Genomic DNA, 23,931 nt, shown 5'->3' with positions numbered 1-23,931 from the left:
ACAAACACTCCCAGGCAATCATTCTGACACTCAGTTACCAAAGGAATTACAACCTGTCTTGATTGAGGACAAAGAGGCAACAGACACAAACTAAAACACAGGAAGCACCGTGAAACATCTGAGCATCATGAAAAACATCTTTACTGTGAGGGTGATCAGTTGCTGGAACTTACCCAGGAGTCTCCTTCTTTGGAGATATTTAAAAGCTCCTGTATGGGATCCTGTGCAGCTTGCTCTAGGTGAAGCTGCTGTAGCAGGGGCATTGGACTGGGTGACCTGCAGAGGTCCCTTCTAGCCCCAGACATCCTGTGATTCTGCCTGTAGATTCACCTTAGGTTCTTCTGGAGTAAACAGTAGTGAATGTACAATCAAGGATGCTAAGCTAGATATACCTTGCACACTTCACTTCTCAGAAAAACTTCCATGTGCATCACCCAGCAATGTGCTAGAAGCAGTGTACCAAACTGGTTTTCAAGGATAACTAAGGCTGCATAGGAATCTATGAGGAAATATTTCTTGCTTGGTCTCTGAATTTTTACAGGCACATTGTTATCAAAGAGCTAAGGGATCCGTATGATTAGACACAGGGAAGGTGTTAGCTTTGTAATGTCCATTTAAAAGGTCCACTGAGAGAACAAGAGGGGAAGCAGAATCAGCTCTCGAAACCCACGGAGGTTCCATGAGTTAGAGAAAGCATCATGGGAAGAAAGGATGAGAAATGAGTAGCTGAGCTATGATGTGAAGAGGGAAACCAATCAACAGAAAAATATTGTCATAGAAGCGTGTGAGAGAAGATAGGTCAATAAGACGTAGCAAAAACCACAAGAAATTGCATATTTTGTGTTAGAACCATTAAATTGTATAAAGGCTGTCCAAATGTTGGTTTCTTTGAGTAACTGTCGCAGTTGCTAGATAGCTGCTTGTCAGTGGAAGGTGCCCGCCCACTAGTGACTAGGGCAGAGATATATGAGAGATGATCTCCAAATCAAATTGTCAGTCCCATTTTGACCTCTCCCATACAGGGGATTATAATTTGTGCCTTCAGGGATAGAAGACCTGTAGCTATGGCAATTTTTATGACTATCATATAGTCTTATTGTGTCAACAGAGTGACAAGCAGCCAGACGAAAAGCAGAAAGAGAGGGATGGAAAGATGTTGGAGAAAAGATATTGCAAAATCTAAAATACATTTTAAACCTGTGATTTTTTTTTTTTCCCCTATTAAATGGCATGATGCATTTTCAAACTAGCCTCATGGAGCTGTGAAAATACTCTACTCATGTCTCTTTTTTTTTCTTTAGCTGTCTTTTCAAGTGATGTGGTATCAGGAAGAAGGGAATCTTCTGCTGATCCACAGCAATATTTCAAAGTAGAAGCAGAAGCTGGGGAAGAGGAACTGTAAACTTGTTGGCCTGAGAGCTCAGTTGTCAAGCAATAAGAAACCTCTTCATGCCTCTCTGCTCAGCCTGTTGTACCCTGTCTACCCTATGTAATATAATTTCCCGTAGAATTTAATGTTTTTGAAGTTTTTTACCCAAATTAGAAAATTTCATTTCATTGTAGTTTTAAATCTTTAAGATTTGCATTACAGAAACATAAAGTAAAATATTTTAAGACTCAGGATGTATTTTGTCAGCCCAGAAACTAGATTTTGCAGAAATTACTATGAGGCCAAAGCTAAGGGAAGAGATCTTGCATTTCTGTGTTGTAACAGTTGCCACTGGGCAGGCAGCTGCTGAATGTCCTGCAACTGACATTGATTCTTACTGGCTTTCATATCCCTTTCCTTTCAGAACCGATGCCCTGAGGCAGAGGAGTTTGTCTTCAGCCATTTCGTGATCTGTAATGACACCCAGGAGACACTGAGGTTTGGCCAGGTGGATACTGATGAGAATATTTTGCTGGCTACTCTCCACAGCCACCAGTACAGCTGGCGCTCGCACAAGTCCCCGCAGGTATGTCAGAAACAGCCCTTCCAGGGCAGCATTTGCTAAAGCTGATGGTGGCTTTATGCACTGATTCTCCAGTTTTCTCTGTGGTCTCAACTATCTCTAAAGCTCCAGTTCCTTCAGGAGTCACACACTGGAGCTGCAACACAGAGAAAAGGTAAACAAAGTGTGAGAAAAGCCAGAAGTCTTTAAAAGTTACTCAAGGGTAGAATTGGATGTGCACTTTTTGTAAAACGAAGCAGTTGTGTGAAGCTTCTGAAAAAAGGAAAGACAGCTTGCCAGGTTTCTATAACTAAGTGATCCGTGTTTTCTGAGATGTACATTAGAGGTTTGGGGAATTTTTTTAACCAATTGTTTTTACCAGAAGCATCTGTTCACTGAAATGGTTTGCAGAACAGGGTCAAACTGGACAAAGCTCTCAACTTAGTGTTTGCCTTAAAAAGATTTGAAATTGTCAGAAACACCCCACTTACATAGTTTAAATAATGCAGTTGTTAGGTTATTGGATTTTTTGTTTAAAGGATAAACACTGAAACTGAAATTAAATACTTTTAAACTATCATTGGGAAGTATTTCAATAAAACTGTAGAATCATTTAAGTTGGAAAGACCTTTAAAATCATTGAGTGATTTTAAACCAGTACTGCCAAGTCCACCACTAGACCATGTCCCTAAGTGCCACATCCACACATCTTTTAAAGACTTTCAGGGATGGTGACTCAGCCATTCCCTGGGCAGCCTGTTCCAATGCTTGACAACCCTTACCATGAGGCAACTTTTCCTGATATCCAATCTAAACCTTCCTGGCACAATTTGAGGCCATTTCCTCTTGTCCTATTACTTGTTACTTGGGAGAGGAGACCAACACTTGGGTAGTGGTGAAAAACAGACTTCTCATCTTAATTCAAGACAGGACAAGAACTTAAATCTAATTTTAAAAGTGTTTATGAAACAGCAAACCCATTCCTTCTCTTTTCTTAGTATATCCCCAGCTCCTGCTGAGTAGGAAACTACAAACCTGTGCCACCCCATTTGCTGAGCAGTAGTCCTGCCCTGAAAATTACTAAAAATTCAACAGATCTGAGGAGGAATGTAGTGAATGTGAGTTCCTAACTCCTTTAGAGCCCTAGGAAATACCAGTCTTAGCATGTGAGAAAGAAGGCAAATTTTGAATGGTAATTCTAAACAGGAGTTGTGCCCACTTTCACTGTTGACAAGTTTCAAGTTACACTGGAAAGCAGAGATGGCAAATTTACTGTGGTTTTCATTCACATGTCAGCTGATGGATATGCAAAACTACTGAATTTTACATGAATGTGGTAATCTGTGCAGAGCAAAATCTGCCAGAGTAAACAATTGCAGTTGACACTGAAGTCAGGGCATAAGTTAAGAGGAAGGCAATAAAGGACCATCTTAGCCCAGCAACAGAGGAGCTGTTATAAAAAGTGTGTGCTGGTGTAATAGTGACAGAGAGTGGCTTTTGGAGACTTTGAGACTCTGGAATACTGTATGTCCCTTTCCATGTTTTAAAAAAAGATATGTTTTCTCATAAAATGCCTGTGATACCACATCCCACGGGCAAGCAAACCAAGCGGTGACTGTGCTCTGTGCAGCTGGGCACGTGTCAGGGTGTGAGACAGGATCCCCACTCATTACAGGATTACAGGTGTTGTAATTCCCTTTGGTTGTGTGAGGAAGAAAGAAAGCTAGCTAAGTGTAACCTATATTTCATAACCGATTATCACTTGCATTTGTAGCAACCATCCAATTACATTTAAACCTTTTCATAAATACATGGAAGAAGAAAGAAATATTTAAAGCAATGTAAATAACCAGAACTAAGTAAGGCTTTCCTCTTAAAAATGTGTTACATCCATTTTCTGGTTACTTACATAAAATTACTCAGTTGTGAGAATCTTCATTTTAGATAGATCTACTGAAGGTGTAGTTCTGAGTATGGTGTTGTAGTGGTTTAGAAATATAGAAATAATTATTCAGTAATGGTGCAAAAATGAAAGAGTTTTAAAAATTAAGATTATCTCAAGCAAGTGAAAAGTCGAAGAGTTAAAATGACATCTTATTACTGATACTTTCTCTTAGTTGCAAATGAACTGCTAAAAACCACCATCAGAATATATGGCAATAGACATCCAGCACCTGGAAATCTTACACTGTGCTTTCAGTCACAGGCTTGAGCACTGCAAAACGTTTTCATGGCTGCAATGTAAGTTTCTTACTAAATGAAAAGCAAAAGTGCAGGATGAAAGGCGGAAAAGTCCATCAGAAAACCAAATCACACATAAGGGAGTGGGTGAGGTGACAGTAGGAGCTTCAGATTCATTTTTCAGATATTCATTCTTCAGCTAACAGTTGGTGATGTCAAAGGGTTTCCCCATTCTGTTTTGCTCTGATCAGATTTAGATTCACTGAAAAACTGGGCTGATAAAAAGTCAGCAGTGTTGTGATGGATTCCCACATCCCAGGAGATGGCAAAGCTAACAGCTGACTCCTGACTCAGCCACACTGCTGGCCAGCAGGCTCTTCTAGTAGGGAGGTTATACTTCCCTTGTCCCAGCCTTTGGAATAATTTCAAGATGATTTTTGCTCTCTTAACATTTTTGAACAGCTATGTCTTGCCGGGAAATTTAGAGACTAAAAAACAGCACTGAGGTAATTTCACGGAAACTATATGGGAGCACAGGCTTTCTATGCACAGTTGAGATAGAAACAAATTTCCTTTACAAAAGTCTTGTAAAGAGAGAACCTTGGCATTCCCCTGTAAGCCTATTCATTTGGTTATTGCCAATACAAGTCACTGTAAATACAGCATTCAGAATGGCAGCTCATCTAACCAGTACAATCCTTAGTCATTTTAAATCATGCAAAACAAGTTTGTTTAAATATTATTACAAATGTTGTCATGTACATCTTTTTAATGATTAATACAAATCCTTGAAATGAAAACAACAACTCAATCAAGGCATCAGGTTGTCCCTGTTATACTATGGCACTTTTCTAATTGTTTCCATGCAAAACTATCTAGCAGCTTGTTATCCAAAGGTCAGAATAATGCCCAAGCAAGGACAAACCCTCTGAGTGTCATATTCATGGAATGCTAGATGACTTCATAGTTATGAAATTATTTCATTTCTCATGATAATTCCTGACTTGCCAAGTTAGTGAATTTTAAGAACTCTGAGAGCAGATTGTAAGATAAATGTGAAATAATCCATACTTCTGGAGTCAGGGACTTCCCTCCAGGCATTAGTTCATACTTGACTTACTTGACTTACTCTTGGGGATAAAATGAGTTAGGACAAGGTCTTAGATACCACATTCTCTTACTGGGAAAGAAAACCAACTTGCACAACTTTGGCTGGCTCATGTTTCTTGTTACACAGGCACTAAGAAGCAGCGGTTGCCATGAAATACTTTATTTAACCTCTGCAAAATGTTTTTTTAGTATGGCAAGGCAGTTCAGTTAAATGAAAATAAATAGTTTTAAAAGGATTGTATTTCTTTTACATTCACATCAATAAAATTCTCCATTTTTCTTTTGCTAATTAAGCATAGAGATGCAGTAATTGTCCTTCTAAATTATCTAACACAATTAAATATATATGCACCTAAAATACTTTTTTTTAGCTGATAGTTTTATAATGTTTTATTTACATTTAGAATTACTTTTATTGTTAATGAAACTATAGGCCAAAATTAAAATAATTTCAACTATTTTATGTTGCGAAAACAGCTATAGCACACCAAGGATTTGTATTTATCAACTCTTGATGGTGTCCCTCCAACTGTTTCAACTGTTTGGCTTAACTTAAAGTTCCTTGCTTCCTTCATTTTTTCTCTGCCCAGATCCTTTACATTTCAGGGAACCTAACCTTTCCCTTTTAACTTTCACTCTGATTCCTGCAAGTCTCGCTAGTTTGGCTAATATTTCAGTAATAAGCCTGAGGTCCGATGCTCACTCTTCTTCATGACTCCATCCCCCTCATTTTCCTCAGATTTCATGAGGTTTTGGCCCCCCCTTAAGGATAAGACACCCCCAACTATATAGTCCCTTTCCCAGTTGGGGTAGGTCCAAAACTGATGGTATTTGAGGCTTTATGCAATTCTATCTAAAGCTGCCAGATTTTGTGAGTTCCTTTTGCAGATTTTAATGAAAGTTAGAGGTCTGTTAGATATCATTAAAAGGGAAGAGAAGATACATCATTCCTATGCTCTACAGACAACACTGGCTCCTACGTTATTATTGGATCCAGTCTGCACTCCTTATCTTGATCTTCACATTGTTTTGTGGGATGGGCCCCAGTTACATCAAAAGTAATGTTTGTCTCCAAGACAGCTGTGTTTTTTAGATGAACTGGAGCATATGATACATAGGGTGAAACTCTGAAGTTAGAAGAGATCAGATCTTCCTAGTAGTTTACTCAGAGTTAAGGAATTCTGTCTTGCAAGACAGTAGGCAATTGGAGGGTCTCACTAGGGATCACAGCAAATGTAAAAACCAGATATCCATGTGAGAGTCTCCTGAATGTATTCTGCAGAGATTGTTTGCTTATGAACAGACAGCAGAAATTGTCTATAATGTGCTACTTATTACTAGTTGTTTTCCCCACACTCAAACTTGAGCAGAGTCCTCTGAGGAAGCACAGACTGAGGGATTTAAGTTTATTTGTGTGCTTTCGAGCAGAACATAATGTTGCATAGTAGAAGTTTTTAGAAGTAGCAGCTCTCAAACCTTTCTGCAGTCTCCTTCCAGGGTTACAGTAACAGTTACCCATTTTTATCATCTTTAACTTGAAACAGGAGATATACTGGATAAAAATCAGTTCCTGTGTTGAACTACGCAATGACTTCAATGAGAATGTAGTTATAAATAAAAGGTATTTCTTTTTTATCAAAGTAAATATGCCTGAAACTCTGTCATTTTATTGCTACTTAAATAGAATTTGAGGGAATATATATCTATCACTTTTCTGGTCATACACTTACAAAGTCTTGAGTAGATATTCGTACTGGTTAGTACGTTATTAATACTTTCACTGGAACACATTTAGAATTTTTCTTATTTCAAATAGTGTGACTGTGAACACAAATTCTAAATTTTATAAACTTACTTTTTAAAGGTTACTGTAGTTTTACAAATAGTAAATTTGCTATTTAAGAATCTCCTTCTCATTCTCCTACCAAGAAAAAGACTGAAGCCAAATTTTGATTCATGTTGCAGCAGGATCACATTTCATTGTTATTTACTTCCAAGTTGCAGTTCTTTCAGATACTGGGTTATATAATGTGTAAAATTATATGCACTGCTCTGTGGGTTCAAACTTAGAAACTGTAACTTATATATTAGTTGTTATTTTGAGTATTTTCCCACTTTACTTTTCAAGAATATTACAGGTTCTCTGAACAATCTCTTGTACTTTATATAATCCTCCCCAGGTCATTAGAGAAAACATCAGGCAAAAAAGTTGTATGTTATTTTATGCTGTTCAAATTGTGAGAAGAGTGCTATTGCTTTTTTGGGGAGTCCTGCATTCTAAATCAATGGTTATACTATGTAATTGAATTTCTAGATAATATCTGGGGCAGATAAGGATTAATATTATCCATGAATACTCATAATTTGGTTACTGTTCCTTAGCCAAAAGACTTTTCTGCAGGGTGAGTTTGTATCTATGAGGTTCAGGCCTGCTTTGCAGGTAATGTTGAGGTTCACAACGTCTCCAGGAGCCCCCAGGGTCAGAGTTTATCTGCCAAGTGTGACCTTTCATCTACTAGCCAGCTTGGGGGTGATGAAAATTGCGTTTTTCCATGCTATGTACTGGATTTCTGTCCTACAAGGGCCGATGGCATAGAACTGGCCAGATCTCCCAGGTCACATGAGAAAATGAAGCCAAAGTGAAGTTCAAGCTGTTTTGGTGGCCACTGCCACCAAATAAGTATTTCATTCACTATTTTTCCAAATTTTGGGTGGTTTTATTGTTGTAAATCCTAATCCTAGTCAAGAGCTACCTTGTATTGTGAAAACACAGTAAAAAATACAAATCAAGCTTCTCCTTTAATTTTTCAATTAAAATTTCTTTAGCTTCAAGTCTTAGAATTCAGCTCCCATCTCCAGAGCTCCATTTCCTCCATGCTGCTGCATTGTCACAGCTTTTATTTTACTATCGTCTATATTTTAAAATAACAACTGCTTCCACACCATTAACTAGGTCTTTACTTGATTCTTCCCAAACTCTCAGATTTCATAGCAATTACCCTTGTTCCCTTCAAAAAAACATTTTCTAGTTTCACTTAGAAGACAAATACATTCTAAAGAACTGTGGTGAAACCAAGTTAAATCTGGTGAATCTGCAAGCAGAGTAGAAATCAAATTTGCATCACTGAGCATTTTGAGGGCTCAAGCGTTAAATTACTTGTACAGTTGGAAATTGATGCCTTTTCTGAACAGGCTAAATTCTCAGTCTCACTTTTAATCCCCCATTTTAGTCCTCATTCTTTGTCATATGACACACAAGTTTATTTACTCAGATCATATCCTTCACTCACACATCTAGCTGAAAACCTAAGTAAATTTTGAGGAGCACATAGAAACATTCTGTGAAGAGGCATGATAAAGGTATTCTTTATTTTAAAGATAAAGCTTTTCTAGCCATTTGCTCCAGTAAGAGCTGCTTCATCTTAATCTGCTTCCCTTGAAGTAATTTCTATTCCTCTCAAAGCAGAAATCCATAATGGCTAAGAATTGCAAATCCAAACCCCAGCCAAGTCTAGTCAAAATAAAACTGTCTGGGTTATCTGCTAGTATATTTCCCTGACAGAAAATGCAGAAATCAAGTATTTACACGAATGAGTGCCTATCTTCATGTATACAATAGATAGTCTGTTTCAATTCTCTCTAAGCAGCAAATTTTTGCTTATCACTGGATTGTATTTCTTAGAATGCTTTGAAGTCCATTTTTTTGTACCTTAATGCAATGACTTCTCTTTTCTCCTAATATATGTCCCATACCTAGCTATATTTGTTGAACTTTTTTTGAACAGACTGCCTAATAAATTCTTAGAATTAGCATAAAATTTGATAAATGGAAGAGTTAGCAGCAGTTATTGCAAATCTTTAGTATCAACTCACTTTGATAACTGTTTGGTCAGAGCAGGATGCAAATAACACCAAGGTTTTGGGTTAAATCCCTGTAGGGGCCATTCATTTAAGAGCTTGACTTGATGATCCTTGTGAATTTCCTTCCAGATTGGAAAATTTTGTGAATCTGTAAATCTGTTTTCTGCTAAAGTCATGCTAATATCTGATTACTAGTTCCCTAAAATTACTGCCATTTTTATTTCCTGCCATATATCTCTGCATCACTTAGTGTCATTTGCTGATTATTTCTAGCCATCTTTTCCAGAAATCTCACATTTAAATAACTTAATCATCCATCTTTTTTGTTTTCATGGAATACAGTTTCTTGGCTCAAAAGTAAACTTATACAGCACCCAATTCTTATAATGTTAGGTCATTAATACAAATATATTAGATATCTTTAAAATAAATTATGAAGGCTGTATCTTTCACATTTACCAGTATGCAAATTGTATGTTTGTAAAATAAGAAAACGTCAATATGTGGTAATAGCTCTTCTTTATTTTTCTTTCTGAACCTTGAAGTTAAATGCAGACTAATCTGTACACAGAAAATTAGTAAGGCAGCATTTGGGAGCTGATGACTGCTCAGGGAAAGCTGACAGCAACAGCATGTTCCTTGAGAACATTCAGCTCGTGAGCAAAGCTGTTTATACAGGGTGGGAGACATCCTAATGTTGTAGCTACATGTAATTACTAATCGTCAATTATGGCATTTAACGTGACATCTATCTTTGGAGCACGCAGTATTTTGTGGGCCTGCTAGCTGAGACTGACCGCTTAAGTACCTTCTCTCATTATTTGGCTGTCATTTCCAGCTACCATTCTCTCCAAAGTAAACAGTGTTCTTGTTTCTACTAATTTTCATATGTGATGAGATTTATTCCCAGCTGCCTCTGTAAGAAACTGAACAGATTCCAGCCACTGCAATTGGATTTTTTGTTGCTTTCTTTTTACTCTTCTTTAACTAATACTTCAGAATCGAAGTGACATGTTTGTTTATTAGTTTGACTATCCTAGTGTACAGCCTCCCTCAACATAACCTTGAATATAAATCCAGATGCCTGTCCTTGCACACACGGGCACGTATCAGCTTTTGTGCTTCCAGCATAAAACTCATTTGAATCTGAATGCAACAGTCATCACTCTTGCAAATTCAAAAGCCACCCACTGAATGGATGTTATTGTTCTGTGTCTAACTTGTGCTGAGGATACCACAAATTGCAAACAGGCTACTGAATTGTAGTATCTTTGAAAGTTATTGCTGTGGTTGTTTCTTAAAACAACGAAGGAAACCCCAACATCTAGCCCTTCACTAAATCCAACTGACCAGACCCATGGTGAATGCTATCTCTTTCTGGAAACAAATCGTGGAAGAACACAGTATTTACAAGTTTCAGTTTTTGCTAGTGTAAATAATCAATCTTTGGGCCTGATCCTGTTCTCAATTACTTAAATTAATTAATGACAGATGTCCAAAATCAGAGTGAAATTCAACCCTCAAGAGAGAATTCCCACAAGGCCTTCATATGACTGTTTTAAAGAACTTAAGTGATGCTTAGGCTCTGTGCTGGCCCTCTGCAAAGAATAAATTTTACCCAGAATGCTTATTGCTTTGATCCCTTATATATAACTCACATCCTTAAGTTTGCACAGCCACAAAAGATCTATACAGAGCTAAATAGCCAGATCTTCAGCTGGTGTAAATTTATGTAACTTCATTGACCTACATGGAACAGTACCAATTTTCACTACTCTGGCTTAAAGAATCTCCATGGGACAGAGGTAAGTGCGTATGGTGGGTAAATGGATGAAAGGCTCTTCAAATGATGAAAGACTGTATTGCTCTGGAAGTGATTTAAGTTAAACGGGAAAAAAGCCACTCCTTTTCCGGAATAAATCACATAGGGAGTATAATTACGCAGTTAAATTTCTTCTCATGCAGTCAAGCTTGAACTTACCACCACATTTGTGTAAGAAATGAAATGTTTCCCATCTCTCAGCAATATACCACATTCTGCTTTTAACAGACACATATATGCAAGCTATACAAGTCCTTCTTTATTTTCAAAGGGAAGGGTATTTGTTATTTTCTGTCTTATTCTGAAGGCAAAAAATCTGGCATGGACCTGTGTTCCACATCACCTTGCTGGACTTCTAGAACAACTTCAAAGGCAGTGGAGAAAATCTCTTATTTCCTGTTTTATGCTCTCTAGTCTACTTGCCCTTTTTTTTTTTTTTTTTTTTTTTTATGAACAGTTGTGTGTCTGGATGTTACATATACTGTTAAAGGAGGTAATTTATAGAAATGCATGATCCAGAGCCATTTTATGGTATTGTTGCTTCTTCTGATTGTGTCTGAAATCACAGAATTACAGGCTGAATGGATCATTTGGACAACTGGTGTGCTTAGCATTGCTGAGATTTCAAACCAAGAGTATTTCTCTGTCATGGGAATTTATATCCTACTGCAAGGCACTTTTTTTCCCCTGGTTATGTATTGAAGTAGTAATTTCTTTCTTTCCAGCTGTTACACATCTGTATTGAAGGCTGGGGAAACTGGCGGTGGTCTGAGCCATTCAGTGTGGACAATACAGGAACCTTTATTCGCACCATTCAGTACAAGGGCCGGACAGCATCGCTTATTATCAAGGTTCAGCAGCTCAGTGGAGTGCAGAAGCAAGTAAGGATTTGGTCCAGTTAGGAAAAAATAACATCAGTAATTTAAACTGTCACCTTTTCATTAATTAGTCACTTTGTTATTTATTCTCTCCTACTGGGATCTGCAAAAAACAAGTATAGCAGTCTTTTGGGGCTATTTTGGGGAATTCTTACAACTTTTTTCTTCACTTTGGTGTTGATCTTAGTATTTAAAAGCTCAGTTACCAGCATGTATTTTATATGCTCGAGTAAATATCCCTTCACCTGGTTCATAAGTTCTGACAGTGCTAAGTTGCACAATCTCTTACATGTTTTAAGCTGTCAAGAAACAGATATTTCTCTTAATTTTTTTTTAAGAAACTGTTCATAATATATTCTGGGTTGTAATTCAGACCTACACATTTTTTAAAGTGAAAGAATTACCAAATTAACATTTGAAAATGAGCTGCTGTTCAATAACTTTCCCTTTACTATTTTTGTAAAGAGATGTTTAATAACACTGCAGCCGTTCTGCCTGCATTGGCAGAAGCCAGAGCATGTGGTGGACAGAACATGCTCAGCTCATGGATGTGGCAAAGCTGTACTGCTCAGCAACGGCACAGCTGAGCAGACAGAAGCAGTGCCTGGCGTCACTGAAAGCCCTGCTGAGATTTCACATGGTGGGCTGTAGCTGTGATGTGTGCCCTCATGCATAAAGAAATTCTGATGGTTGTACAGGGGTGCACATGAAATCGTGTTCCTTGCTATGATTTGGAAAAAGTCATATGCATCTCTACAATAAACAATTCATGTATGATGGACAGCAACAAAGTCAAGTCTAATTTGGTCATTTTCTAGGTGTGTGTGCTTAAATACAGAAACACATTACAGTCATTAATTGAAACTATAAGCTTTAAAACAGCAGACATACTGTGAAAGGTCTGGATCATTGGCTTGGGATGGGAATGTGAGGTATCAGTAGAAACCTTTCTGAAGTGCATCCCTGTGACTGCTCAGAAATGTCTCAACATTCAGAGACAATCACAGACCAAACCAGAACTGTCAGTCATGGGCAGTACTGCTGAGTTCAGTGGGAAGGAAAGTGGATATGTTCCATGTTTCTTTCAAGCGTGGATACTGCCTTACCAATATTTCAAGCATTTTAATGCCTAGATTTCTATGAAATTGGACATACATTTGGCCAATAAAAATAATGTTTTACCAGTCACTGCCTTCAGCATACTTGAGAAAACCTAAAGCAGGAAGATTATTCTTCTACAGGTTTTCACTCTCTAATTCAATTTTGACCTTTTTTTTTTCTTTTTCACAGTTGTTTATGTAAGAGCTGTATTTTTTGTGTGTTTTAGATCCTAATCTGTGGAAGACAGACAGTCTGTAGTTACCTTTCTGAAAGTATTGAACTGAAAGTGGTTCAGCATTACATTAGTCAAGATGGACAGGCTGTTGTTAAAGAACACATCAACTGCCTTGCAGCCAAGCAGAAATTGCCTTCGTATATCCTAGAAAACAATGAGCTCACTGAGCTGAGCGTGAAATCTACAGGAGATGAAGACTGGTCCCAAGACGTATGTCTAAGTTCTAAACACACAGAACACAGCACTGTCATTCAGGTATGACTAGAAATGGGTATGTGGAATAAAGCATTAAAAACGTCTGAGAGAACTGAGTACTTCGAATTTAGACTTCTATCTGATATAATGAAATAGTGGATGTTATCATCCTGAAATAATGCTAGTGTAATGCTGATCTTTCTACAAACAGGTACCATCTTCAAAGAGTTCAATTACATATGTGTGGTGCACAATTTTGACTTTGGAGCCAAATTCACATGTGCAACAGCGATTAGTAAGTGCATTTAATGTCTCTGAAATCTAAATGTTTATGCCTTATATATCATAATGAATTAAGGTCAGAATGACCTACTGTAAAGATTTATCAATAGTTTGTTTCAACAGTTGTACTACTGAAATAAGATTGGCTTTAAATTGGTATGTTTTTTCCTTTTTGTAGATTGTCTTCAGCCCTCTTTTCATTGTAAGGAGCCATCTTCCAGACCCTATTATCATACATATAGAGAAAAGAAGCCTGGGACTGAATGAAACACAAGTGATTCCAGGGAAAGGACAAGAGAAAGCACTGCAAAATATAGAACCTGATCTTACACACCACCTGACTTTTCAAGCCAGGTAAAATACTCATCTTCCTTGAAAATAGTTCATTTATATGGAAAAGAAAGAATAATTTACACTTCAACTACTTCTACATTTTTCCAAAAGTATGCCATGCCCAGAGGGGATATGGCAGAACAAGCATATTTAGCTGAAATTATATCAGAGGTGACACTAAATTTGGTACAACTATCCCAAGCACACTGGCATTTGTTTAATTAAGCAGTCCCTGTTCTTGTGTTTTAAAAAATAAATTCCTGAATTATCTTGAAATTGTTTTTTGAGAATACTGAAGAGTTTTTAGAGTCATTACAGTGTCATAATAAGCCTGTGCATGTCAGTAAATTCTCAGGAACTTGTTGGACATCGTAACTTGATTCATCAATTACCATGAAAGTGTTCCTGCTGCAGAGTTCACTTGGGAAGCCTCATTAGAGATAATGCTAATGCTAATGCTTGATCTTGTGTAAGTGACTGAGTTTGTTTTCAATGGCAGGGAAGAAGATGATCCATCAGAGTGTGCAGTCCCTATCTCAACCACTCTGATTAAACAGATAGCAACTAAATCCCATCCGGGTGGCAACGTCAGCCAAGTGCTCTCCGAGTTCTATGGCATTGCTAGTCCTCCCCAGCCTGCATGGCCTTATAATAGGAAGGATTCAGACAGGTAACTCCTTGCTAAACTTTCTTCATGACTGATGCATTGCCCTTCCAAATAAACTGAAATCACATTCTGGAAGACTATATGTGATGAACATTGAATGTATTTTCAGCAATTACATAATTCCTGCATGTAAACTGCAGAATCTGTATCAGATAGGGAAAAAAATTAGGTCAGCCTCAGGGCTGCCCTTGTTTACACTAAGAATGCATCAAGTATGGATTTTTCAAAAATAAAGCCTTTTTTTTGTGAATGCACTTTCTTTACTGCAGCTCTAGAGGCTGTTGTTTATTCAGCTGCTGTTTGTTTCAGCAGAGAAACAAGGAGTTGCTGTAGAAGTAGTTGTTGGGGGAAGAAAAAGGGAATGTGATTTGACGACTACAAAAGTCACAGGTTTAGCTCTGATGGACAGCGGTAACTCTGTTAAGGCATTTATTAATTGACTAAATTTAGGTTGAGCTTGTGGAGTTAAAAATATGCCTTTATAGCCAACACATATCTAGATCTTACAGCACCTCAGTGTGTTCCAGAATGATAAGGTAAGAAGTTTTTCTATTTCACCACCAGAAAAACCTTGCAAATTTCTGAAAAAGACATCTTAGCATTTGCAGTCTTGAATTTGTTATTCCTTTGACTTTATGTTTTTGCTTATTTGTTTTTGCCAGCAATGAACAGCTCTCCCAATGGGATAGTCCAATGCGGGTAAAGCTGTCAGTGTGGAAACCATGTGTTAAAACTCTGCTGATTGAACTCCTGCCCTGGGCATTGCTTATCAATCAGTCCAAGTGGGACCTCTGGCTGTTTGAAGGAGAGAAGATTCTTCTTCAAGTACCTAGCGGGAAAGTAGTTATACCTCCCAACTTCGAGGTAACTTTGCCTTTCACATTAGCAGGCACAGTTCTGCTAAGCACACTGATTCTGAAGAATGCTTATTACTCCAGATGATTCCCACTTTCCAGTCACTGTGTCTGTCTGTCTGTTAGTCATATGTGAGGACTAGCAGTAACAATAGGAATTCACCACACTGTCTGAGTCACTGAGTAAATAGCACAACGTACTTGGTAGCAATGGTTGAAAAACAACATCCTGAAGATGGATAGTTGAAAATTATCTGCAAGACACTGTAGGCAGAAGGTTTTCATTCCATCAGCAGCCTTCTCCCCTTCCTCTTAGTTCTGCCAAAGAATCTGCAACATGGGTGTAAGGTAGCAGCCTTTGAAAACTGCTGTAAAGGCCAAGTAAAGATTTTGGCCCCTGCTGTGCCAACTTGGGAAATTGTTGACCACAGCAGCAAAATTGACAGCCTGAAAGGAATGTTTTGTTTGAGAGTGCTTTATGTTATGTTAGTTCATAGCTTTCAGTGTTACCAGGAAAAGCTGATAATGACGCAGAATGATTACAATAGAGGAAGATTTTTTTTGAAACGCCTGCCTTCCTTAGTTCAGTGTAATGGATGTTCCCACATATCTTGGCCATGCACATTCTTTTTTTTATTATAACTCAAATATTCTTTAGTTTCAAAATAATTAAGGTGATTTGACACATCAGCTTCTTAATTCCAGTTGAACAATCTGATACTTCCTGTTTATTCTGTCATCCCCCCCCATGTCTGTTAATAAACAAAAGGTCTGCCTAGTAACACATCTCACTGTAGACTACAGCCTTGATCCTTTGTGAGGATCAGTTCCTTACCCACCTTGCAGTTTCATCTAACCTTGTACCACATAGCAAGAATCAGAGGGAGAAAGGCAGGAAATTAACTTCACTGCCTAATGGAAAATGCCTTTAGAACTGTAATAGAAATGTATCAAGTTGTGAACAACTGATAATCAATAATTTTTTCACTTACAGGAAGCTTTCCAGGTTGGAATATACTGGGCAAACACTAATACTGTGCACAAATCGGTGGCAATTAAACTGGTTCATAATGTGACTTCCCCAAAATGGAAGGATGCCGATAATGGGGAAGTAGTAACATTGGATGAAGAAGGTTTTGTTGAAGCTGAAATTAAACTTGGTGCTTTTCCAGGTCATCAAAAGGTTAGAAGAAAATTATAATGATTTGTAACTTTATCATGTAAAAACAAAGTCATATAGCAGATAAAACAATCAAATGTATGCAGTGTGAAAGCTTCTCCCTAATTATGTTAATATATGTCCAACATAAAGAGAGTGTAAACAATGTATGAAATACAGTTTAAAGAATTAGATTGCCAAAAGCATACTGTGCAACCCATAAAGATAATACAGTATCTCCTGGAAAAAGAAATACTGATTCTCAGTGTTGTTTGGATAACATTGACAGATGCAACTTCAAAAGCACGTGATGCGGCTCCAGTTACAAAGTGCATGAAAGTAGAGAGGATTTCTTTGATTAGAAAGAAAACAGCAATTCTGTTGGTACATTTCGCTACCTTTTGTGTGACTTCATCACAATTTTCATTATCTTACAGTTGTGTGAATTCTGCATTTCTTCCATGGTTCGACAAGGTATACAAATTCTACAGATAGAAGATAAGACAACAATAATCAATGATACATCATATCAAATTTATTATAGGCCACAGCTTTTTATTTCCAAACCTCACTCAGGAGAAGAGGTAAAGCACTGTAGATACTGCTTTTGTTTCTCATCTGTGGAAAATGGTTGTTTACATCTGTATCTGTATTTAGATGAGCTGCATATAGCAGAGCTTGGAACAGAAATCTTTAGACATAATAATCATAAAGTTATTTATAACATTTAGAATATGGAATACTGGGTAAATTCAACTCCAGTAATTTACTGTGTTCGGAAAACTGTGCAAGCAGCAAATTCTTGCACATTGCAGAATTAGTTCTGCCTGTTCTCCATCTGTTCAGGCACTAATGGCCATTTCTGTAAAATAGGCAGCGTAATCCGTAGTAGCTGTTGAAAATGTTCTCAGAATTTTTAGTGAGTTTGCGTGTAAAAGAGGTATATTGGCCTGGCAGGCTGAAAACATTTTGTTATCCTTTTGGGAAGATTCCAGTTATCTGAGCAAAGCTGCAGAACTAGATACATGCCCAAAGTTTATGTATTTCATAAACTCCATCAAATTGTGAATATCAGTTTTCCAATAATATCACAGAATATTTAAGGGCTAGGTTGCAGGAACCAAAATTTATGCATGGTAAATATATTTTAATCAACCATTTATACATATTTATTGAGGATTACATTTATAGTAAAATATGTGGAAAGAATTCTCAGGGTCAAACTTACTAGAAGAGCTGGCAGATCAACAAATTTTTAAAGTTCCTGTTTCCGTATTGTTTTCCTTCTGCTTTAGTTTTCTTCATGTCATTATCTACAGTGGTACATCACACATTTTGTGGCAGTCTTATGGGATGGGAATTGGGAGAATGTTGAGGTTAAAATCTATTCTTAATTTTGTAACTCTAAATGGATTTTGTTCACACAGTTGTGTCACACAGGAATGTAACTTGATTTTGGTAGAGCTGTTGTGGTCTGAGAGACGGCTGTAGATCACAGAGTTACAGAATATCTAAACCCCCTACAGAAGGGGTTGGATTGAAAGTGACCTTAAAGACCATCTAGTTCCAAACCCCTCAGCATGGACAGAGAAATATTCCACGAGACCCAGTTGCTCAGGAACCCCAGATAGCTGTGCTGCAAACCTATACTTGAAGACACAATTTGGCCTGTAATGCAATGCAACCTTTAGTTAGTTTTGGTCATTGGCCACTTGAGAACTTTTTGTGCAAAATCAACACGAAAAAGACTCCTTTTAGGAGCCAGGATGCTGTGCTACCACCACCTTTTTTGTTTCCAGGACTTCCACTCACCCAACAGTACGGTGTTCAGCATCGGTCCGGCCGGCTCCGGTGAGGGGCTGAGCACCGTGCCCTGCTGGGACCTGCTGTCGGAGCCGGGTCCCTCGGCGGCGGGGGCGTCTCTCGGGGACAGGTGCGTGGTGCTGAGCTTCAGCGCCGGGAGCCGCGAGCTGTGGAGCCTCCCGGCCGTGGTCAGCGCCGAGCTGGCGAGGCAGAGCGTGGCGGTGCCCACGGACGCGTGTACTGAAAGTGGATTCTGCACCAGGTACTGTGCGCTGGGCACTCAATACAAAAATTTAGGTTTTGTTTATAAAAGGTAGACATATATTTTTGTAAGCATAATAAGAGGATAAAGAAGAAAAGACAGAAGAGATTAAACTATTTTGAGATTACAGCAAGGAAAGATTTCAAGTTCTAAAGCTTGAACTGTGCAGTTGTGCATTCTGCTTACAAACTTATGGAACCAGCTAGTTAAAAATAGCAGTCCAGTGACTTGTCAGAAGAGCAGTTTCATTTCTTTAACCTGATATCTGAATCTATTCATGCTGGTATGAAAAAAAACAATCTGCTGAAATTAGAGAAGCTACATCAGTATATATTACCAGAGATGTGATCTGCCTCTTGCCTGAAGGGCTTGATATTATTCAAACTCTCATACAGTTCCTCTGCAGAGCCCAAGAGGTGTCATTTTGGATACTAAAGATTCTCACACAGACTTCAGATTTAAAAAAAAAAATAATGGAAACAATAAGGGAAGGATTCCTTATCATTCTGCCACAGGCATAAGGAATCTCATGTTCCTAACCAGATTTTCAGACTCTGGATTTTTTTTTAAATCACCATGAGGTTAAGGGTTTTTAGCAACAGCCAATAAATTTGCACAAGAGAAAGAAAAAGAATTTATGTTTATGCATGAAGATATTTTATGTAGTTAATAAGTAGAACTAAATTCATTTAATCTCATTTTGGAAACTGATGTAGTGATGATCCATAACATTAACATTTAAAAGAGCAATAGCATTGTGGATCTTTCCAGGGGAGCAGTCAGATAGATTTATATATTTGTTCAAATATCTTTCATGTGTTCCAGAGAAGTATCCATGCAAATTCTTCTGGAAAATTTTAAAGATTTAAGTTGAAAATTTTGGCCTACAATCCCATGTTTTTAATTTAATATAAATCTCTGCTGGCTCGGGCTCTCATCTTGTAGGCACACATGTTCAGTTTAACTCATGAGTACTCTCCATGAAGCAATTTCTTCTCTCATGTTTTTTAGGCTATTTTCACGTGCTCTTCTGTTGAAGTGGAGATGTGTACTTGCCTAAATGTAGATAAATACCTATGGACTTGGAACTTGATCATAAAGAATCTTACAGATCCTAGTTTTAAATGTTTTTAATTGTTCAGGATAATAATATGTAAAGGTTGCATCCAAAACAGGCACAATCCAATATATCTGCTTCTGTTTTAGAGCTATAGCACTGACTTATCAAGAGCATCTTGGCATGACGTACCTAACACTTACAGAAGATCCTAGTCCTCGTATAATTATCCACAATAGGTGCTCCATTCCATTGCTTGTAAAAGAGAATTTCAAAGGTAGGTACTATGCAATAATTAGAAACAGTGCACTGTTGTAGTGTAACTTACATGACTCTATCTCCAGTCCAAAATTGAGTTCAGTGTGTGTTTTGGTTATAGCAAGAACTTGATGCTCTTATGAAGGTCTGTCTCAAAGTGAGAGACTCTGGAAGCTGTTGGAGCTAATTGTGAGGTCAGGAGTATGAACTTAAATATTTGTCTCTGGACTTTTGAGTCTCCGTGGTTCCAGCTGTCAAGGTGACTCAGCTGTAGGAAGTCCATAGGCAGTGAAGTTTTGTTGACATCAATTCAAGCCCATGGAACATTTTTATTTCCTCAGATTTGCAAATGCAACAGAAAACATATTGTCAAAAGTCTGGTTGCAATAAGTTAATGTAATAACCAGCAGAACATTATTTGTGTGAAACTTTATCAAATAGAAAGAGAAAAGGAAAAAACCCAAACATATAATATTTTAATCAATAGAAATTCTAACTAAAGCAATGTTTTTCTTCATTAGGAATATTTCAGACAGAAACTTACTCATTTGTACAAACATAGATGAGTTTTGATTTCATACAAGTTTTAGAAAGCACTGATCTTGTATATTTTATAAAATTTCAGATACACCAAAGTTTGAAGTTTACTGTAGAAAGATTCCAGCTGAATGTTCGGTTCATCATGAGCTTTACCATCAAATCTCCAGCTATCCAGACTGCAAAACAAGAGATGTATTGCCCAGTATTCTCCTGAAAGTGGTGTCATCTGATGAATTAGTAAATGAATGGAGTGATTTTGTGGACATCAACAACCAAGGCACACAAGTAAATCATTATAAACTGCTTCCTAGTTCACACCATAAATGGTTGTCTTTTTGACCTGCACAGAGCATTGTTCCTCTGCAATGAGTGTATCCTTTCTGTTGGTTTAAGGGGTTTTATTTAACTCCTGGGAACTCTCCTGCCTAAGTAAGCCCCTTCCTGTGAAAGTTTTAGAACACAAGGTATCTTCTTTACTGTCTCTTTTTAAAAAATGCTAGATTGAAAGTAGAGGCTTTATAACACTGATATTTTTTTTCACTTTTTAATCAACCTGGTGTTGTCTGGAAAAATCAGTCTTGAAAATTTCTGGGCTCTGTAAGCAAAGAATGCCGCAGGATCCAAGAAAATGTGGTGACTTCATTATCATGGGATTTTTGTCTTTATATCTTGTAGGAATCCTCACAGTCATTCTCCCTCTGTGTCTTTACAGAAGCTGCTCATATCTTTCTGAAACAAAACAACCCCTCCCTTTTCTTTCCTTCTGTTATTTTTCTCTGGGTCTTGAGGTAAATGAAAGCTTCCTTGACTGGAGTAATTCTTTTTCATGGGAATTTTTTCCATCTTTGAAGTCATTAGTTTACATGGAATCAACATAAACTGCTTGGCTCTTTGAAAGAAATACTAGTTTCAGATGTTGTCCCTGGGCACCAATCACAAAATGCACTTGATTATTGAGTGTTATGTTATATAGCAAGTAGTTCAGTTCCATTCAGCAAGCCAGTCAAGCAATGCAAGGTTTCAAATTTCAGTCATTAATGTTATGCCAGACCAGGGTTCTTTGTAAGTATCTGGCTCCTAGAAGGAATTAGATGCTAAGACAACATTTGGGGATCATTGTCTACTTGAACAGCTCTCCAAAAAAAAAAGTATAGCTTTCTGTTATTGAAGTTTTAGGATGTACATGTTGAAAACTTTCCCAGGATTTCTAAGTCTGTCTTTCTCTTAGAAAACTATGAATATAAGTGAATAAGGAATATACTAATAGTGTCACATACAATTCAGTTCAGGTTGTGAAATAACTGGGATTTGAAGGATGTTAGGTAATTTGTATTTCTTCTATGTAGTCACAGGTAGGTATTTCTTTTTCTATTAGAAAGTAAATTTTAAACTACTTAAAACTAATATCTTAATAAATATTGAAGTATTTATCATCAGAATCATCTGAAATTGGAATTAAAAATGACCAATCTTCAAGATCAGTGGAGCTTCATTTAGAATAATTAGAGTTTTGAAAATTCTGTAAATGTCCTTTTTTCTCCAATTTCATGTAGCATTGTGAATCTCTTCCAGACATGCAAAGGATTAAAACTGACACGTCAGAAGTAGAAATTCTCTTACATGTAATGGTCAGAAGAATAAGAAATTTGATTAATGAAATTTAATTATCTGTACAAGGTTATTATGAATAGCCTAACAAGAATCAGTGCTAATCCTACTAAACTTCCAATTGTTTTTGCTTCTGGTGACTTCTTAACAGCAGTAAAGATTCATCAGGACAATTAGCTGTTTATTTTACCTGTGCTAGCCCAATATCTTTGTGTTATTTCTCAGGTTTGCATTCCTTTATATTATAGCTTCTGTCATTGCAATCTAGTAAATAATTGTTTTGATAGTAACCTTACAAGAAAAGAGAAGCCAGCTTGCTCTAACAAGGACTGCTCTGAATTTTTCCAAACCTTTAAAAGATCTTAATTTTTTTATGATCTGGAGAAACACAAAACTTTGAAATATTGCAGAATTAACCTCCAAAAGCAGTACATCATTTATTTAAGTGGGATATTTCTAAAGATAACTTGTCCAGAATGAAAGTTTGTACACCTGTAAGCAAGACACAAATCTGTTGTCAAATTCCCATTTTTCTTGCCTTTTTAGATGTTTTATGCTTTCTAATAGATTTTTGCCCTTTCCTCGTGGCAGCACCTTGCCTGTGAAGCTGTTCTCACAAACCAGTTTAAATGGCTTAATAATGTGTTCAGTCTTGAGCTGATATTGTGAGTTTTCATGGATCCAAAATGTTACTTACTTTCCAGTCTTCATGTGTTTTACAGCATGCTATCACCAATTCATCTACCCAGCTCTAAGCTAGGGTATAGCAACATAATGTTAGTTTAGGGTTTGTTTTCTAGAGGAGAAAGTGGGATTTTTTTAGAGCTCCAGGAAATGCCTTTCTTCTTAATTCAGAATCACAAACTAAAATTTCCTATTTATTTTTCTCATATAAACTCCACCCTCCACAGCACATTCTGCTTTTTTTCTGGCGAAGTTTCTTATTAAAATGTATTCAGTTATGCAGTTGAATGATAGGATGCAAATTTCATTTCCCTGTATAATTGAAATACTTAAAGTATCAGAGCAGTTATTTTCTGAATTATTGAAATCTGACTTTTTTCCTGAATAGTATCCTGATTTGAATAAAATATCTCAGCCAAAAGGCATTGATAGCATTAATTTAATTTATTGCAATAGAATAGTGATTTCAGTTACATTCCATGTGTTTTTAACCCTCTCCTCTAGATTGTGTTCTTAACTGGCTTTGGCTGTGTTTATGTGGACATCACCCATCACTGTGGAACATTAGTCATAACCTTGGCCCCAGAAGGAAAAGCAGGATCCATTGGTATCAACCTCAACAGGTACATAAAGCACATGAAAGATGATTAAAAGCATTGCCGAGAGCTGAGTCAGCGTTCCAAGTGTTAACTGACTTAGAAACTTTGGCTTAACTGTTTGTTTTGGTTAATACTGCTGCATGCTCTGTAGCATATGTTTAGACCATATGGCTTTGTACATCACAGTTAAAAAGGACAATCTAACATCAAAAGCCATGTCACTATAGCATAAACATTAGATGACTGGTACAAAAAGAGGACCGGAGTTGTTAACTTAAAAAAAAATACATTTTCCATAATAATTAATTTTGAGCGTGTTCATTTTAATATGTATTTAGCCAGGTCCTGCCATCTGTAATCTTACAAGCTCCCAAAGATTTAATATGCAAGGGCTGTAGAAATAGCTTTACAGTTAGTAATTAATCGTACTTGATTATAACACCCTTCTTTAGACTATTTCTCCACTTCCACAATATACCACAATCTGGTCCTCAGCTTCATTCAAGTGCAA

The 23,931-nt window shown here is 37.2% G+C and overlaps 1 protein-coding gene across 5 annotated transcripts in view; it reads left to right on the top strand.

Moving 5' to 3' along the window:
- VPS13B (vacuolar protein sorting 13 homolog B) overlaps positions 1–23,931 on the top strand; it is a 423,329-nt gene that overhangs the window by 374,549 nt on the left and 24,849 nt on the right. For 4 of the 5 annotated variants that reach the window (XM_088065985.1, XM_088066031.1, XM_088065896.1 and 1 more), the window contains exons 43-55: positions 1,794–1,955; positions 11,631–11,786; positions 13,111–13,374; positions 13,526–13,609; positions 13,775–13,950; positions 14,429–14,599; positions 15,259–15,460; positions 16,445–16,633; positions 17,047–17,193; positions 18,409–18,674; positions 19,881–20,008; positions 20,615–20,814; positions 23,326–23,444. In XM_088065985.1, coding sequence (XP_087922111.1) covers positions 1,794–1,955; positions 11,631–11,786; positions 13,111–13,374; positions 13,526–13,609; positions 13,775–13,950; positions 14,429–14,599; positions 15,259–15,460; positions 16,445–16,633; positions 17,047–17,193; positions 18,409–18,674; positions 19,881–20,008; positions 20,615–20,814; positions 23,326–23,444 — 2,264 coding nt within the window. The remainder of the gene's footprint in view (positions 1–1,793; positions 1,956–11,630; positions 11,787–13,110; positions 13,375–13,525; positions 13,610–13,774; positions 13,951–14,428; positions 14,600–15,258; positions 15,461–16,444; positions 16,634–17,046; positions 17,194–18,408; positions 18,675–19,880; positions 20,009–20,614; positions 20,815–23,325; positions 23,445–23,931) is intronic. The other variant, XM_088066072.1, reaches the window with a different exon arrangement.

This window comes from Pseudopodoces humilis, chromosome 1 (genome assembly GCF_049639895.1).
Source record: "Pseudopodoces humilis isolate 2021_Gansu_Grassland_sample_001 chromosome 1, ASM4963989v1, whole genome shotgun sequence".
Taxonomy (NCBI): domain Eukaryota; kingdom Metazoa; phylum Chordata; class Aves; order Passeriformes; family Paridae; genus Pseudopodoces; species Pseudopodoces humilis.
Note: the sequence above shows the minus strand (reverse complement) of the source record. Positions and strands in the feature narration are given on the sequence as shown.